The sequence below is a fragment of the Anas acuta genome, chromosome 2, assembly GCF_963932015.1.
Source record: "Anas acuta chromosome 2, bAnaAcu1.1, whole genome shotgun sequence".
Lineage (NCBI taxonomy): Eukaryota > Metazoa > Chordata > Aves > Anseriformes > Anatidae > Anas > Anas acuta.
This window is the reverse complement of record NC_088980.1, coordinates 6,839,665-6,856,481: the sequence shown is the minus strand read 5'-3', so window position 1 is coordinate 6,856,481 and position 16,817 is coordinate 6,839,665. Positions and strand designations below refer to the sequence as shown.

The following is a 16,817-nucleotide window of genomic DNA, read 5'->3' as shown; positions in this document are numbered from 1 at the left end:
TTCATTGATAAGCACCTGGGACAGTCTCCTTTGACAAAGGTGTTAAAGGAAGGGAGACAGAAATAACAACTTCCTTTAAAAAAAAAAAAAATAGCATGGGTTTGTGGTACAGTTGTGCCACAACAGCAAACATTAAGCCTTATCCATAAGAAGTTGTGTCACTGCAGTTATATTTGTGTAGGTTACATTCCCTTTGAGTGCATCCAGCTGTAGCAGCAGAAAGGTGTGTTATATTTCTGGTAAGGAAGGTATGTTGCTGTAGGGTATTGGGGAATGAAATAACTATTTCAGAATTTTGTTTTTTTAATGAAATTCTGGGGACGTAATGGAACCAGCAGTATGTTTTAATAGGATTTACATATAGGGAAAAGGTGCCACTTACTATATCCCATTAAAACAACAATAGAAATGAGCACAGGTTTTATTCATTGATTTTAAAAATACATTGAGAAGTATCACGAATATCTTTTCAACATTCCAAAAGGAAAGATAATTATCGAATCATGTTTACTGTATAAATCACCTTCAATACTGCTTCATTACTTATTTGTCTAGTCAAATTGTACCACACTGAAATTTAGCCAAGTTGCTTCATTAGCAGTTTTGCTAATCTTTGCTCCAGCTCTTTCAGGTATTTCAGATGCTGTTGTGATAAAATTTTAGTTTCTAAAACAAGTAACCTGAAAATAGAGAAGGAAACAAACAAACAGATAATTGCTCCTGTATCTGGAATAGCAGCAGAAGTGAGTTTCTGTTGCAGTCCAGCATCTTCATTACACAATGTCACTTTACATTGGACTGTAAAGCAACAGATTACTTAGAGAAGATCTTCCTTGACTAATTAGGCCTTCAGCAGGTTGATCAGGGTAACTAGGAAGACTGTTTTGCTGTTTTAAGCTTTATTCCATTTTTTTTTTTGGACTAAATTTTAGGTATTACTGAAGGTCTTCATCGCGAGACGTACAACCCAAGCCTCCTTGCTGCTTCGGAAATTCTGGGTGCTTTTTTATTGGGGAAAGGGTAAAAGTCTAGCTTGTGGCAAGCTGGCGTGCATTTTGTGGAGGAAATGTATTGCTGCATCCAAACTGCCGAAGCGACTGATTTCGGAGGAGGCTCTGGGCAGCTTTCTGCAACGTTGCTGCTGTTCTCTTTGCTGAAACCGTTCACCATGCTTGAACTTCCCAGCTGACTGAGCGTAGATAGTTCACCCTCACCTTCTAATTCCTGGTGCTGCAGTGGGCTGCTTTCCTTTGAAATCAGTCTCTGGTTGTCAAAACTGCACGGTCCATTCCTGCAGTGAGAAGGATCCCAGGGAACTTCTTGACAAGGGGCTTGTGCCAGGCGGTGAATTCCCAGGTGAGTGCGCCACGGTGAGTTGTCTTGCACGTTGCCATTGCTGGTCACCTCCAGTCTGACCTTTCTGATGGGAACATGTTCTGTAAATGACTTCGATTTTCTAACTTTTTTATTAATTAAAACAGCGCTGACCATCGATTCTGGGAGAACAGATTCCTGTGCACCTGCAAGAGAATTGCATATATGCAATTTATTACTGTGGCAGAAATTAAGGGTCTAATTTCTGTAGCACACACTCCTCCTTTAAAGCTCTTCAGCTGAGTTTATCTGTACTCTTTCCATCTTTGACTGAGAGTAGTACAAGTTCGTTTGATGCCAGATTACGGAGTAGAAGTATTTCACGTTCAGTTTTGAGGACATAAATGCTACGATAGGATCAGTCAAAAGATAATGGAGATTTATCAAGTCAATATTGATCTAAGCACTACTCTAAGACTCATTAACAGCACAGATTGAGAATTGACTTTTAGTAATTAACTGCTTGTAAGCAAAAATTCTTAAGGTGAACGGGGGCTTGCTCAGTGTGTTGATAGGTACTGTGATGTGAGAGAGAAAAATGTTTAATTCGATAATGCTTGAGGCTTGTATTCACAACTTAAAAATCATCTGAAAACTTCTTCTTTTTCTGAACAAGGGTCATTAACACAGAGGTGTGTATTTTATTTTTTAATTGTATTGTTTTCCATCTCTATGGCTTAATTTCTCATGTGGTATGAAAGTTACTGTTAGAAATGTATAAGATATTAAGGATAGAAATGCTAACGCTACCTTAATTACACGTAGCAGTCATCAGATTCCTGAACACGACTGGCCTGTGCCTTGGAAATGAATAGCAGCTGAACCATTATACTAAAGATAAGCAAACAGCGCTGTTGTCATTGTAAGTGCTAATGAAATACACTTCAGTTACTATAAATATAGTTTAAAGTAGGAGTAGGAGTAAGAGAATGCTGACCTTATTTACAGGGTTGAGTTACAGGAACTGTGTCTGTTGCAAGATGAATTATAAAGCATATTGAAGTGAAAAAAATAGAGTGGTGATTGTGTTTTGAAACAGGAGAGCTGAATAGCTGCTCCAAAGAATTGTCACTTTGAATTTGAAATGAAGCTGGTTTGAATAGGAAGTTGCCTTAAAAAATGCATGCGCACACAAAAAAACTTATAGCTGCCTTTCATGCCATTTAACAAGGACCTTTTTGAAGATGTCAGGACCAGCTGATATACTGGCAGTAAATGGTCCTGTGCAACAGGGCTTCAGCTGAGGAGGGGCTTCCATCACCGTCTCTGGCTCCCACTGCTCAAGCAGTGACATCGGCACAGTTTCACTGAATTTTTTCTGCTCCCTCAGCTGTCTGCGTATGGTTGATCTGATATGGGCTGCTTGGTGGCTCTTGGCAGTGGGAACCACGTGAGCCCACTTCCTCCATCCTCCTGCAGTGCCACCGGGAGAGAAGAGATGAAAGGACATGGCGAGTAGAGGTACGGATGTGTCTCTGCACATGTCTATACAGTGAAATATGCTCAGAGAATTTCCTAGGGTGAAACCATTCTTAGAGATAAGATCACACAGTGCTCTATTGTGGAGCAGTGAGAATCAAAGCTACAACTGGACTTTGCCCAGGAAATAAAGCTCAGCTTGGGGGCTGCAAAAAAGTTCACTTGCAAAGGAGATCCTTCTAAAGCCTGCAGAACAGCACAGTGCAGCAACAACCTACAAAGCAAGGGCTTGTTCTTCACTTGTGAGAGAAAAGGTGAGAGAAAGGAGGAACTGAGAGACTGAAGGGATGAAGCTTTGCACATTTTTTGTGGGTATAACTACACTCCTGGATGAACTGGCATTGATAGGCAATGTCAGGTGTTATCTAGAACCATTTGAACTGGTCATCAGGAGAATTCCAGGCTGGCTTGAGCTGATCAGAGAGTTCAGGGTAACACATCAGTCCGAGTCAAATAGCCTGAACTGGTTTTCGGTTCAGGTTTGATTTGATTCCTTGGCTGCAGGTGTGGCACACAAAATTGAGCAATGAGCTCCGATAGGAGTGTTGAAGTCCTCTGTTGAATTAACAAACATTCAGCACCCTGAACTTCTAAAGAAAGCTCGAATCAGATCTTTGGTCATTGGAAAAGACGGATTATTTTTTTAATTGCACATAATAGCCTTGTTGCAGGGTTGTCTACCATGCGGCCTTTCCTATGTCATCGCAGGTGCTTTTACGGTTGTGAAGTAACAAAAGTTGATCTTGCTTCAAGTTAGCTTGGGAAATTCTTGGAGGAGATTTCTGCAGTCAGAGGCCCAGTGTTTACTCTGTTGCCACTGCAGTGCTCCAAATGCTATTTTAATTCCTACAGCAAACACTGCTTTTCTGCTTCGCAGCCAATGAATAATGAATGCACTGCTGTATCATCCCCTACCTGGGGAGTTTCAAGTCTTGTCAGCTTTTCTTCTCAAATAATCAGGAACAGGCAGAAGTGCGACTGTGGCTGTGTGTTTTGGGGAAGGAACAGAAGAAAGTTGTTTTCAGGTGGCTTACCAGTTAGTAACTCATTATTTCTTAACAGCTCTGGTTAGTTCAAGCTTGTAACTGAAGGAGCAGAGGGCAATATGCTGTCTTGATGTGTGTTGCTGCTTGACGTGCTCTTAGAAACTGATTCATGTAACAGCTTCAAAGTGCTGAGCTATGTAATAGGTTTTTCCAAATTCCAAACCATAGGAATGCTTAAGATTAATTCTCAGGACACAGAGAACTCAGCACAACAACAACAACAATCAGCTGCTTCTAACTGCAACATTAATCCTTTCCACATGGCTTGCTGAAAAGTTCAATGCAGAGGGTTGTGTTTTTGTGGATTTTTTGGGTTCTGTGTATGTACATGAAAACATGTATGTGAACTTCTAAATTTTAAACTTCCTAGAAACCGTACAGCCCTGCTTTATCATTCTTTAAACTTCTATTGCTGTACTGGAAAAAAAAAATAATTAAAAAAAAAAACAAAGGCTACATTCATTATATCTGAAGTTTCATCTGAATTTCACCTAAATACAGACCTCTGCTTCCTTTCTTTACCTGGTTTTGTTGTTGCAATAGTTGACTAGATGGCCTGTTCTGTCTTTATGTTAGTTTCCTTCTCATACCTGATAAAATAAACCTGTGTATTCATATCCTTTTCTTCCTCACAGAGGCTTAAATTCTTTTAACATTACAATTTCTAGACATTCGAATGAAATGGTACTAAAGAAGTTAATCTGTTTTATGGCTCATGATGTGTTTTTTCAATTGTTTTGATGATAAGATCTGACCACCAAAATCCAAAACTCCTGAAAAATATAGGAGAAAATGTAAAGAATGAAATAGTCCAAGTTCTGCATTTGTTGAGCTAAATATTAATATTGGAGGTGAAGGAAGCAGGTTTTGCATATTATTATTACATTCATTCATTATTACATAATATTACATTCAAAGACAACTTCATTAATGGAGTTAGTATTCTCAATATCACTTTAACTTAGAAATGAAATGAAAGCACATCAGAGCAATATGGCAAGCAGCAGTCTAACTAAAAACTTCAAAGTAGTTGAATATTTGTTTTGTAAAAGCTGTCCGACATAGCAGGTAGATGATTGATACTTCATTACTTTTTTATTTATTTAATATATATATTTTCTGAGCTATGTGCCGTGAAAATGCTTTCAGAAGCCTTTTGTTCAAAGATTGTATCTTATTTACCCACTATGAGAGTACATTATTTTTGTTGTTGTTAATCAAAAGCCCGGCTTATGCCTGATATTTGCTATTACTTCTTGCAGTCTTGCAGAAGGCATTTCTGAGAGAAAAAGAAAGAGAAGACCCAGCATTGATTGTTCTGACAGAAGCATTCAAGAAAGCAGAAATGTTGCAGAGTACATCGCACAAATAAACTGATGATAGATGTGAAGTACGTGGCTCCTGTAAGAGTAAGCATCAAGATTAAGAACTCTACTTTCCTGACTAAAACCTTATATCAAATACGTTCATCTGTTTCACATTCATGTTAGTGTTTCACTGCTGTGAAACTGATTGATACAACCATAAGACTGCCTTTTAGTGAAATGAATTAAAAAAAAACACACACAACAAAATGACAGAAAAGGAGTTCACTTTGTACCTCTATTGAAGATGAGAATAAAAAGAACAAAGAAAGTTATTCAGTATTTAAAGTAAAAGTTTTTACATCTACATTTACATTGTTTCCTAGAAATCAGAGCATACCTGTTTTAAATACAATAATGTGTGACTGCAGCTTTTGCTTCTGTTTTATATGGTCATACTGCTCCTCAAGTAAGGTTACATCCATCTTGGTTGGCTGCTTATCATGATCTGAAGCTTGTTGCTCTGAGGTATGAGTCACTGAAAAAATACCAGTTATGTATTTGTAAGCCTTTACCATCTGTTCCCACAAGGAAGAAAAACTCATGCAAAAGCAGGCCACTTCCTTCATTGTGCTGGCAAAAAAAAATAAAAAATAAAAAAAAAAAAATCAAATATGAAGCATCTGAAATCTCCTAAATGGAGAAGCAACTTTCTTCTGAGTATGGTGATTTCTTTCAGAAGTTGTGCTGTCTACTCTGAAGTCGTGGATTTCCGTCAGCTTGTTCTTGTGCAGCGTGTCTTGAGCTCCTGCATACAGGGTTCATGATTATAACCGGATAGTTGGATTCAATGTTGACTTAAGGTTGTGAGCGCATGAGGCTTTGCCAAAAAAAACAGTGAAATACAAAACCTCATTGAACACAGTCAGGTGCAAAGAGGGCCGGATAATACTGGTTTATATAGTAATGTTAATTCTTAAAGGGATACTGTCGTGGGGACCTGCCCATGACAGTAATTGCATCAGGAAAAAAATCTTTCCTCTGGTTTCTTTCTGTGTATTTTGTGCCTTTTTCCCCCTCTACTCTCCTTTCCTTAATTTTCATCCAGCTTCATTCCTGTTGCAGCTTCTTTGGGCAGTGGGATGGGGACTGGACTGATTACCTTAATAACAACTTGTTCTTATTGCTCCCTTTTCAGAATGTGTTTGAAGTATTCCTGGGTGCAAAGACAAAACAGTGTGTGCCAATGACACTTGAAACTAGGAAGCCAGAGATAGAAATTCCTTCCTTGCACTCATTCATTTTTTTTCTGCATTTCTATAAAATGAAATAAGCTGCAGAAATAATAATTTATGTACTGAGAGCTGAATAAACTCTTTGAACACGTGGTGAGCCACATTTTAAACATTCTTACACGTTACAGTGTTATCTAATAATTATATTAAAAAAAGTGCATGGCTTTGGATCATGTCAATTAAAGTATGAGACTGTCTGAAGTATCAGCTGCAAGTTTCTGTCCCTGAAATATCTCCACTTGATGCCGTTACAAGGGTCCAAGAGAGTCGCATGGGTGTAAATAACGCTGTTAAACAGCAGAGTCAATATAATTGTTCAGCTGCTAGGTTCCTTGCGATGAGAAACATTGCACAAAAACAGTGTGAAAGGGCAGAGTGTGGAGGGAATGCCATTGTGCTGTATTTTTCCAGTTACTGGCAGAAATTATGCTTTCATTTGCATTATAAATGATTGACTGAATCGGGTTCAAAATCTACAGATCTGAGGAACCTGTTTGGAAGTTGTGTGTTCGCAGGTGACAAAGCTTCAGCTACAGAGTTAGGTGCATAGAGTTCTGGTAAGGCTCAACAGGCTCAGGTGTAAACCTGCTTTAATTCACTCATTAATTGCTTCTGCCTTCCCAATGTGCTTGTGTCTTGCAAAACATGTTCCCTACCCCAGCTGCAGTTTTTTTCTGCCCTTGCCAGGGACACAAAAGTAAGCACAATACTTTATCAGACGCTGTGGACACTCCTCAGGTTAGCTTCCCTCTCTTAACCCTTGAAAAATCATGTGTTGTGCTAAGAGTTGTTCTGGTATCATGGTTCTGCTATATCTGTGTGGATATTCTGCCTTCAGCAGTGGCAAACACCTGGTGCTCTGCGGAAAGGAGTACCTGAGTTGCCTTGTTTTTTCAGTCTTCTGACTTGGTGGCACGTGGAGTCTCCCCCTGGACTTTCAGGCAGTTGGTTTCTTACGTTGGGGCAGGTGATTTAATTAACCCCGTTACAGTTTGAGCTTGCACTCGATACAAACATTATTAATGCTCATAAAAGTTACCCAAGCTTTTTAAAATTCCAGGCACGGTGTTTGACTCACTGCCCTCCTAAGAAAGTGACTTGTACAACCTGAGTGTTGCAGGCAGAATTACTGCCGTAACATCCTTTGACGTGACGTGTAGGCTCTGTCTTAAAAGACGGACATTTAACTTCTCATTAGAAGGGCATTTAAAGTGTGAGTTTGTATCTGATCAGAAAGTATTATGATTTTTAATCATTTGTACAATACCAGCACCTCAGGCTGGTGGAAGAGCCATCACTCTTAGCTCCACAAATGCATTATACAGGGTAAGTAGCAAAAATATAAACAGGAAACAGAAAACAGAAGCCTGAAGATCAGTGGAACCAGGAATAGGAGTGGTTTTGTGTTACTGAGCCAGCCCCTTACACGCTGCAGTTTTTTCTTTTCAGGGGAAGCTTGTGAACATGGCATCTTGACCAGGTCTCAGGAGGTGTGCTCGTGTGTATGTTTGTATTTGTGAGCCCGTACTTTGCTTGCTCTCAAGGTGTGTATGTGCATACATACGCGTGTGTGTTTTGTGAATAAGTTGCAGCCAGGATATGATTCATAAAATGAGGTGCAGGGCTAATTTACAGAGGCTCACAAAGTAAATAGAGATGTGTTTTGGATGTATGGCGAGTTGATGCAGCTAATCCTTGTTACACCACTGACATAAACTTGCAAACTGGCTTCTGTTCTTACACCGTAATGGAACAACTGTTTAAGTTTTGCTAATGAAAAGAAAAATCTTGTCATATACACACACAAAATTGAAACGATGACACTGGTTTAAATCAGTCATTCAGTCCTTACACACTTGCATCTGCAGACCCCTGCGTGCTTTAAAAATACGCAGCAGATGGCACTATTGGAGTGGTATGGCTGCAGGCTGCCTTAGTCCTAAAATGTTAGAGGGCCAGATTTGTAGGTTGCTGAGGAATAGAAGCAGTCGAGCCAATTCTTATCACCGGTAGATGTATTTCCTAACAATACCACAGGTTTTGAAAACTTACTGCCATGATTAGGTTTCTGTACAAACTTGGCTTTCTCTAATTGAACAAACTCCTCTCAAAAACGTCGTCTCAGTGATTTTAATTTGATTATCCACTGAAGTCTGAAGTGCTGTATTTTCTCTTAAGTCTGTTCTTCCATCACACAATGGAAGCAATTTTTCATTTCCTTGAGGCAAAATAAATTTGAGAGTACTTCATAATCCAAAAGCAATGGCTTTTAGAACTTGAAGTAGATGCTTGCTGCCCTTGACCTTCGTTGCAAAATCTCATTTAAAAAGATGCAACTAATTTTATCTCAGACTAATTAATTTGTGACTAGCAAATTAATTTTTTATTAAAAAATGTTTGGGGGATCTTATAGCAATAATTGTTGATTTAAAGATAATTAAAAACAGTTAACTGTGAGTGAATGCGCTTCCTACAGCACTGGATTTTCCTGCACACCTGGGACTGGAGGTATGTATGGTTATTCAGATTATTCATGTGGAGAGTTACAGGCATATGTCCTACACTGTTTGTGCAGCTTGCAAAGGTAGAATACAAATAGCTAGCTTTTTAACTGACACTGAGATGGAAAAAGTTACTACGATAATCCCCTTTCTGTAACTTTCTATATGCTTTTTTTCACTCATATACAGTATTCAAGTGTTAGAAACTGACTGTTGTTAGAAAATTTAGGAACAACAACAAAAAAAGGTAGAAACAAGGTGACTGCTATTATTTGTGCTCCAGACAATCTTATCAGAATCAATTGTAATTATTTACTTTTTAATCATTTTTTTTTTTTATAAGGGCACGTGTGTTTCTGTTATTGGGAATCCCAACCTTAAAGCATGCTACAGTCATGGATTGGTTAAGGAGTTTGAGCACAGGACTCCGATGATGCAAGACCTTTTTTTGGTGTTCTCTGCATGTCCATGCTAATGGGATGAAGGTGCCTATGAAGCAAGTTTTCAGGACTTTGAGATGTTTCTTCTGATCTGCTGACCTTTTAGGTGCTTTCGGACATGAAGGGTTCAAGCGCATCAAAGGGAGAGCAGCCCAGCTGTCCTCATGTCCCTCTGAAGGTTTGGTGAGCCTGGTTCTGAGGTAGTTCATCTTCACCTTTCCTTGATAGGATTCTATTTTCCCCTGTTATCTCTTGGGGACTTTAGGTAAATATAATTATGTAATGTGTGTGTATTTAGGTATATGCTTTCATCTGTACTTGGTGCTAAGCAATACCCTTTGCAGAACCACAGTGGATTTTGTTCTTTGTTTTCTTTTTGTGGGTGGTAAATGCAGCCACGCTGAAATCACCGGGTTCACCTAAGTCAAATTAAACTGTGCTGGCTGTGAGGAGTTAAATGCAGCAGATGTCCTGTATGTGCTGTTTTTTTGTTTTTTTTAATTATTATTATTTTTAATTTTTTAATTTTTAATTTTTTTTTGTGCCTGGCTTAAGTTCATTTAAAAACCTTTTCTTCTGTCTTGACTCTGTTGGTGCTGAGGATTAAATAACTTTCCTTTAGGTTGTTAACTGCTATGGAAAGTAAATTAAAATACTAAACTTTCATCTTTTAGAGGGCTGCTTACTCTGTTGGCTGTCTGCATCATTAGGACTAGAATTTCTCCCTCTGTATGAACAATCAGCATCCAAAACCTAGGGTCATGTTTTGGTGCTCATTTTGTAGTTTTGTTGTCCTTGCCCACTGAGCACTTCTGAGATGCCCTTTTAGAAGTGGCAGTGTGCAGAGGCAAGTCAAAGAAGAAACTGAAGTTATTTACGATTTAGACTTTCTAAACAAATGAACCCTGACGTCTTCCTTCACCGTTTACCTTCCTTTGTAGTTCTAGTGTTTCTTAAATTATTGTGAACAAGATGGTTATGTTCAGACTATTTTGACATCATAAAACTATCCATGAGAAGAGGGTGAGATGGAAGGTGGGTCACCTTCATGGATAGACCTTGAGAGGATTTTGGAAATTGATTGAAGTTTCCTTGACTCTGCACATCTTAAATTCCAGTTACTGGTGAGCAGTGTTCACGTTTGTGGTACTGCTATGCAAATGTCTTTACACCAGCTACTTCTCAAGAGTGTTTCCTATGCATATAGTAATGATGGCTACAGCTCTGTGAGATGACATCAACCCATCAACCTGTGTTAATTTGTTCTTGCAACAGACATAACCAGAGAGGATCTCAGGAAGAAGCCCTAATTTCAAATAGGGCCTAAAAAGAATTGGATAAGCTATGTAGATTTTCTGCCTTGATTTTTTTTTTTTTTTTTTTGATCCTTGCAGGGTAATGCGGAGAAGTGTGAGGCTTGGCCCTTATTATTTTCCATTTAAGGCATTGTTTGAGCAGGAATGAATTGATCTTTGATTGTTTTCAATCAATAAAATGTACTTATCTGTAAGTGGAGTTTGATAAGAATCAAATGCAGCATAAAAGAACTGGTTAATCTCTTGTTAATGAAAAGTTTTATCTGGATGACAACATCTTGCTTTTGAGCTTTAGGACACAAACAACTTAAGAATTCATCTTCAAGGAAATCTTCCAGGTGTGTAAGTTTTAATAAGCCTTGCAAATGACTCTAGTTAAGGTAGTTCTCTGAAAAGGATGGTTAAGTGCTACTGCTATTGTGAGAATGAATATGGACTTGAAATCTGTACAGGGGAGGAAAGTGTCCTAAAAATAAGTTGCTATTCAGAAACATTCTTCACTTCACTTCCATGCAGAGATCTCATGAGGAATTTGTACTGCCCTTCATAATCACTAGTAGCCTAACTGAAGTCAATGAAATTACATCTGTAAAACTGGAGTATGTAAAACCAGAAACAATTTCACAGTGCCTGATTCAGTACCTCCTGAAGTCAACAATTTCTGTTGAATTCAGTAGAAGTGAAATTGGAGGATTTTATGTACTTGATTAAATACAGGCTGCAAATTGACCAAAACACATGAAACTGACGATATAGCTGAGATTGTGCAGTTGAGCCTTCATCTGAATTCTTTGCTTATATCTTTTGTTCCTGTACATTTATGTGCTTTTATATGAAATCCTGTGCCAAATCTTCATGAGAGGCTCCTCTTCATTAAAGCGCTTTAATTAGTTAATGCAGTCCAGTGTCTAAGAGCTTCAATAGCATAGAATCACAGAATGGTTTGGGTTGCAAGAGCCCTTAAAGCCCACCCCGTGACACCCCCTGCCATGGGCAGGGCTCCCTCCCACCAGCCCAGGCTGCCCCCAGCCCCATCCAGTCTGGCCTTGGGCACATCAGGAACTAAATTATCTAATAAGATCGTGGAATGATTACACCTAAATAAGGTATGTCTTCAGTCTTGATATAACAACTGTGTCGGTGTAACTGGTTTGGGCTTCCTCTAGTGGAACTCATACATAAGGCTTTTGCTGGATCTTTGTCTAACAGATTTTCACCCATTCACAGGAGAACTGGTAAAATTAAAGTGCATAATAGCTGTCCTGATACATTGCTTTTAAACATCAAGTATTTATTCTCAGAATGAATATCGAGACTCTCCACAGCATTTGGAGGCATGATCAAATAAAACGGCTACCACAAAATCAAGTGCAAAAGTAACTTCCACAGCTCAGGCCATATTTACAGAAAGGAAAACATTTTTTGATGCTACAAAGCCATCTCATTAAAGAGAACAGCAGCTTTGTATTTAATTTATGGTACTGTGGTATTCCGTGTTATCAGTACTTGGTTGAACATTGCTGGAGATCGTGTGATAACAGAGTACCAGCGGTGCTAAGCAGAAAAGGGATGACCTTTAGAGAATTATTATGGCTCAGATATCTTTCCAGTAGGTAGGTCCAGTGCTCGTGCTGAGGTTTTTGTTGAGGTGTTGTTTTAGTGTTGTGTTATGTGGAGCTTAGCGTTGTAAACATCTCCCACTTAATTAGCAGCATTGCATGTGACTGTCAGATTACTTGGCAAATACACAGGAATTTATCTGACCCAGCTTAGTGTGTTTAATGTTTTTGAGGCTAATTAAAGACCCCGGAGAATTCTTACTGGGAAAAGGATAACCGTGCCAGCAGGCCTAACAGTGCCAGGTCTAACGTGGGCTGCCTTGGTATTGCATGTGCATAACTGAGGGCCGTGCAAAGATTCTTAGCTGTCTCATTTCTGCTGCGCCAACCTCTGTTGAGGTAAAAACTTCAACAATCAGTTTGGGACTTGAGAATATTTGGCTGCTCCACTGCATAAAATAGCTAGGTAGAGGCCCCAGGTCTGCTGGAAGCAGAAGGATCGGTCGCTTTGTAGTTGTTCATGGACTTCTCGTACTGTCGCAGGCAGGTACAAGTATTTTATGTGGCCTGCATAAATCAGGATAGCTGGACTAAAGTCAGTATGGTAATCCTAACTTATATCAAACAAAGGGCTGCTCTAGCTGTTCCCTAGTTTGTTGGCACATCTAAGATGATGTGATGATATCAAAGCATGGTAATTAGGCTGGCACTATTTTTGAAAGAGTTCACTGCTCGAATTTGTATGGTTTCTTTGTTACCTGCACACCTGTGCAAAGCTGAAGGCTGCAGTTAAATCTAAGTTATTACATCAGGGTAAAACTGGGATCAGAGGCAGAGTTTGAAACTTGAAGCGGGAATAAAAAGTGAAAACTCCTTGTACGTAGGATTATGCAATACAGGTTAAAATAATTTGTTTTGCAGTGAATTGAAATGAGTGTGGGGTTGAAGTTAACTTGACAGTTATAACTTACTAAAAGATCCAATGGCCTAGCGGAGCATAAAAGTATTGCTTCTCTGTCAGCTCTGTGTGTAACTGCAGAAACTGGTTGATAGAAAAAGGGGAAGAAACTCGCTTTTCCCTTTACCCTGCTTTATGTGTCCTGTGTGATTAATCTGTGCTTTGCCTCAAGCTGTTAATCTGTGATTGTGACATTTCAATTATAAATGGCATTCTGTCCATCCCCTCTGGAAATTTTAGATTTGTCAGTGCTAAAACATCAGTGGTACGTGAATGCAACTTCACTGATAGCTGTACAGTAAAGCCTTGCTTGCTTTCAAGAAACAATTTTAGAGGTTATGGTAGTAACTGCCAGCATGAGCTTTAATGCAGAAAGAACAACAGCAATGCAAATTTTCCACACACAAGCTACTAAATTTGAGAGAACTCTGACTTGATGGAAGGATGTGCAACAGAGTGAGAGGATGAGACAATTCTTCTCTAAACTTCCCTATTTTTGTTAGAAAAACCTGAAAAGCAACAACAACAACTTTTCCATTCTGTCCTTGAATGGATTCTACCAAACTTGCACTGATGTTCCAGTTTAAGGAGATCTGATAACATGTGGGTTGTTATCCCAATCCCGTAACTCTTCTGTGCTGTTTAAAATGAAGTATTTCATGCAGCAATCTGTCCACTGAATGATCTCATTGCCGAAGAAAATAATGAATTCTTACATCCCCACAGGATTGCTTTATGTATTTATAAACTATTGTTTCCTTTCGCGTAACTACCACCTCCTTCTATTTTCTTTTCAAAAGTTGCACAGCTGTCTCTTTCTGAAGTCATTTATTATTTTTATGGCTTTCTTCAGGACTGACTTCAATTTCTCTTTTTGCAAGTAGTTGTACTTTGAAAACTGCAGTCTTCGAATTCCGTATCTGTTACTTATTTATCGGAAATATGCAGTAAGTTACAGGGCAAAGCAAGCTTCTCCTCCCTGGCTCACCAGTCACATTCTGCATTAATGGAAAAGCCTCGGTGTGTTACTTGATCCTTTCTCTTCTGGTGAGAGTTATACTAAGGAAACAGTTCTTGGTAACATTTTAAAAACTGTATTTTCTACACAGTCTCTTCTTGCTTAAACGAGACCTTTGTTCGGGACAGGTCCATCTAGCATGAACTCTTTTGGGGCAGGGAAAAACCACCAATACCAGACACTAGAAGCCATCTGATTTAAGGAAGCCAAACTACAAACTCAGTGACAATTCTACATAACTTCAAGTGGACTGTCAGTGCTTTCTTCATTTGGACTTTTCCTGATTGCAAATGTATCTAGATACAAATGTATTGCAAATGTATTTAGATACATTTGCAGGATTAAACTCTAAAGTGCTGGACAATACCACTGTATGCCTTTGAAGGGATCCCCACACTGTCAATATTTCCCCGACATCTTTAATTCAAAAACTCTTATTTAAAGATTTTATGATCCCATGTCTTTGGGAGTTGTAATATGGTTACTGCCAACACAAAGTATTCAAAGGTGATGTGATGGAGCGGGATTTGTTTAAAAGTCAGTATATTAGAATGGTGCCTGCATTCTAGATTTAAAATCTTCAGGATTAATTTTTTAAAGGTTTTCATTTTCAATAGTAACTAGAAACCTTGAAGCATAAGCTTAGGGAGTTGGGCCTTTGAGAAATCATTGGGAATATTTACAGGATCTTCAAAATATTCAGTATATGGCAAAATGTACTTATGTTTTACAGTTCAAAGGGCATTTCAAAGTACATATTTGTACTCTTAAAACAGTTTAGGATCCTGGGCATGCAAAATCTCGTTAAAGCTCTGCTGAGATACAGCCTGGGCTGCAGGATGGAGTATTTCTCAGATAATCCCTCTTTAGATTAGGCAACGCCTCCATCACGTTGCTATAGGAGAAAATGCAAAACCCTAAAACCTCCCCAAGCAGAATTTTGTGGGAATGTTTTTACACAAACGCAGGGTGCGATGCTACACCAAGACCCGTACACATGATATATAAAAATTCAGCGGATTGCTTCGGGCTGTGGCGTAGATTTGCCCTGCTCGTTGTGCCTCGGTTTAGGCCGATCGCCGTGCGGCTGCTTCAGCGTTTTCTCCTCCAGAACTCGGCAGCTCAGCTGAGCTGAACAAAGCCGAGCGAGCTGCCATGGGATCAGCTCCGGAGAGCCTTTTCCCCAGCCGCAGCTCCCTCACAAACCCCTTCGAGGGGGCTGCAGAGGGATGAGGGGGCTGCTCCTCCTCGCCCAGCTCCTTCAACCCGCCCGCCCTCAGGCCCTTCCCCACCCACGGCACCACAACGGGGCCGGGCTGGCGGCTCCTTTCCGGGGGAAGGGCCCTGAGAAGCCGGGGGAGGGCTCAGGGAAACCGGGGGAAGGGCTCAGGGAAGCCGGGGGGAAGAGCCCCGAGCAGCCGGCCCCTGCGAGGGCTTCCCCGCCGCCGGCCGCGACATGGCCGCCCCCTGCTTCCTGGGCTGGGATTTCAGCACGCAGCAGGTACCGCGGCCTCCTCCCTCCCCTCCTCGGGCAGAAATCACTTCGCTACAGCTGCGCTGAAGTTTGGGAGCTTGCAAAGACATATCCAGGTTACCCTGGATGGCGATCAAGTGTTTTCCAAGGGGGTGCACCGCAAGCAGAAAGCCAATTAAGCCGCACTGGGTCAGAGCCGTTCTTAAGCTAGCGCCGTGCACCAGCCTGGTAATGAGTTGTGCTAGTGCATAAACGAGGCCCTACGTTGGTATGGCTAAAATTGAAGTAGCCCGCCCCCAAACGGGGATGGTTTTATTATTTGAATACAGCTCCTTTGAGTTGACTCGCTCTTTGTAGGTTTTTTTTTCAGTCCTTTAGCAGCAGGTTGCACTCCCTCGTTAAAACATATGCAGGATGTGAACGACGTGCCTGCTTTTCTTTGAGGCTCTTCATGCTTTTCTTCTGCGCCAGGTGAACTGGAGAAAAGCTAGTTTGTGGCAGTCTTCTAGTCAGTGCTTGCAGGAAAGCCCAGCTCGATGGATTTGGGATTCAGATGTAGCACTGCACAGGCTGCAGAAGCCGAGTGTGCAGCTGTGGGATGGCCTCGGAGCTTTGCAGTCCGATAGAGTTCAGTTCAGACACTGGGCAGGAGGGAAGGTCCTCAAGGTATCCTGAATATCTGCTAGTTTCCTTCGTAAGATGAGGCTTTTAAGAAAATAAAGCCAACAGCAGGTGACATCTTTAACCTAAGATACTGTACTCTTTGGAGAACTTGGTTACTGTGATGCAAACTGGAAACCATGTAACTTATTTGCTGTTCTTTAGCAAAGCATCTCCTTCTTCTGTGTTTAAGGAGGGAGAAAATGTAGCAAACAAATACACATGTTGCTGGATATGTGTATGTCAATGCTGTAAACTCACATAATAACTTGTTTCGTGTAAAATTGTGCCCATACTTACAGTTAGTTGTATGGATTGGGGTGATCCCTACTTCTTCCTTCCTGTTTCAACTATGAGAATTGAATTATTATAAACGAATTATCAGTACTCTCT

At 40.2% G+C, this 16,817-nt stretch overlaps 2 protein-coding genes and 1 long non-coding RNA gene across 6 annotated transcripts in view; 2 read left to right on the top strand and 1 right to left on the bottom strand.

Annotated features, from left to right (window-relative positions):
• Positions 1 to 403: 403 nt before the first annotated feature.
• Positions 404 to 5,832, bottom strand: C2H9orf152 (chromosome 2 C9orf152 homolog). The gene is made up of 2 exons (XM_068673382.1): positions 5,604 to 5,832; positions 404 to 1,520 (listed from the first exon to the last, which is right to left on the bottom strand). Exons 1-2 carry the CDS (start codon positions 5,830 to 5,832, stop codon positions 949 to 951), a joined length of 801 nt encoding a protein of 266 aa, XP_068529483.1. The 3' UTR covers positions 404 to 948.
• LOC137852086 (uncharacterized) lies at positions 1,219 to 7,005 on the top strand. The gene is made up of 2 exons (XR_011093645.1): positions 1,219 to 1,356; positions 5,162 to 7,005. It is a non-coding gene; the product is annotated as an uncharacterized lncRNA (long non-coding RNA).
• Positions 7,006 to 15,632: 8,627 nt separating this feature from the next.
• XYLB (xylulokinase) overlaps positions 15,633 to 16,817 on the top strand; it is a 92,126-nt gene continuing 90,941 nt past the window's right edge. For 3 of the 4 annotated variants that reach the window (XR_011093644.1, XM_068673381.1, XM_068673380.1), the window contains exon 1: positions 15,633 to 15,791. Coding sequence is in view for 3 of the 4 variants with exons in the window: in XM_068673381.1 (XP_068529482.1) it covers positions 15,747 to 15,791 (45 nt within the window). In the remaining variant the exon portion in view is untranslated. The remainder of the gene's footprint in view (positions 15,792 to 16,817) is intronic. The other variant, XM_068673377.1, reaches the window with a different exon arrangement.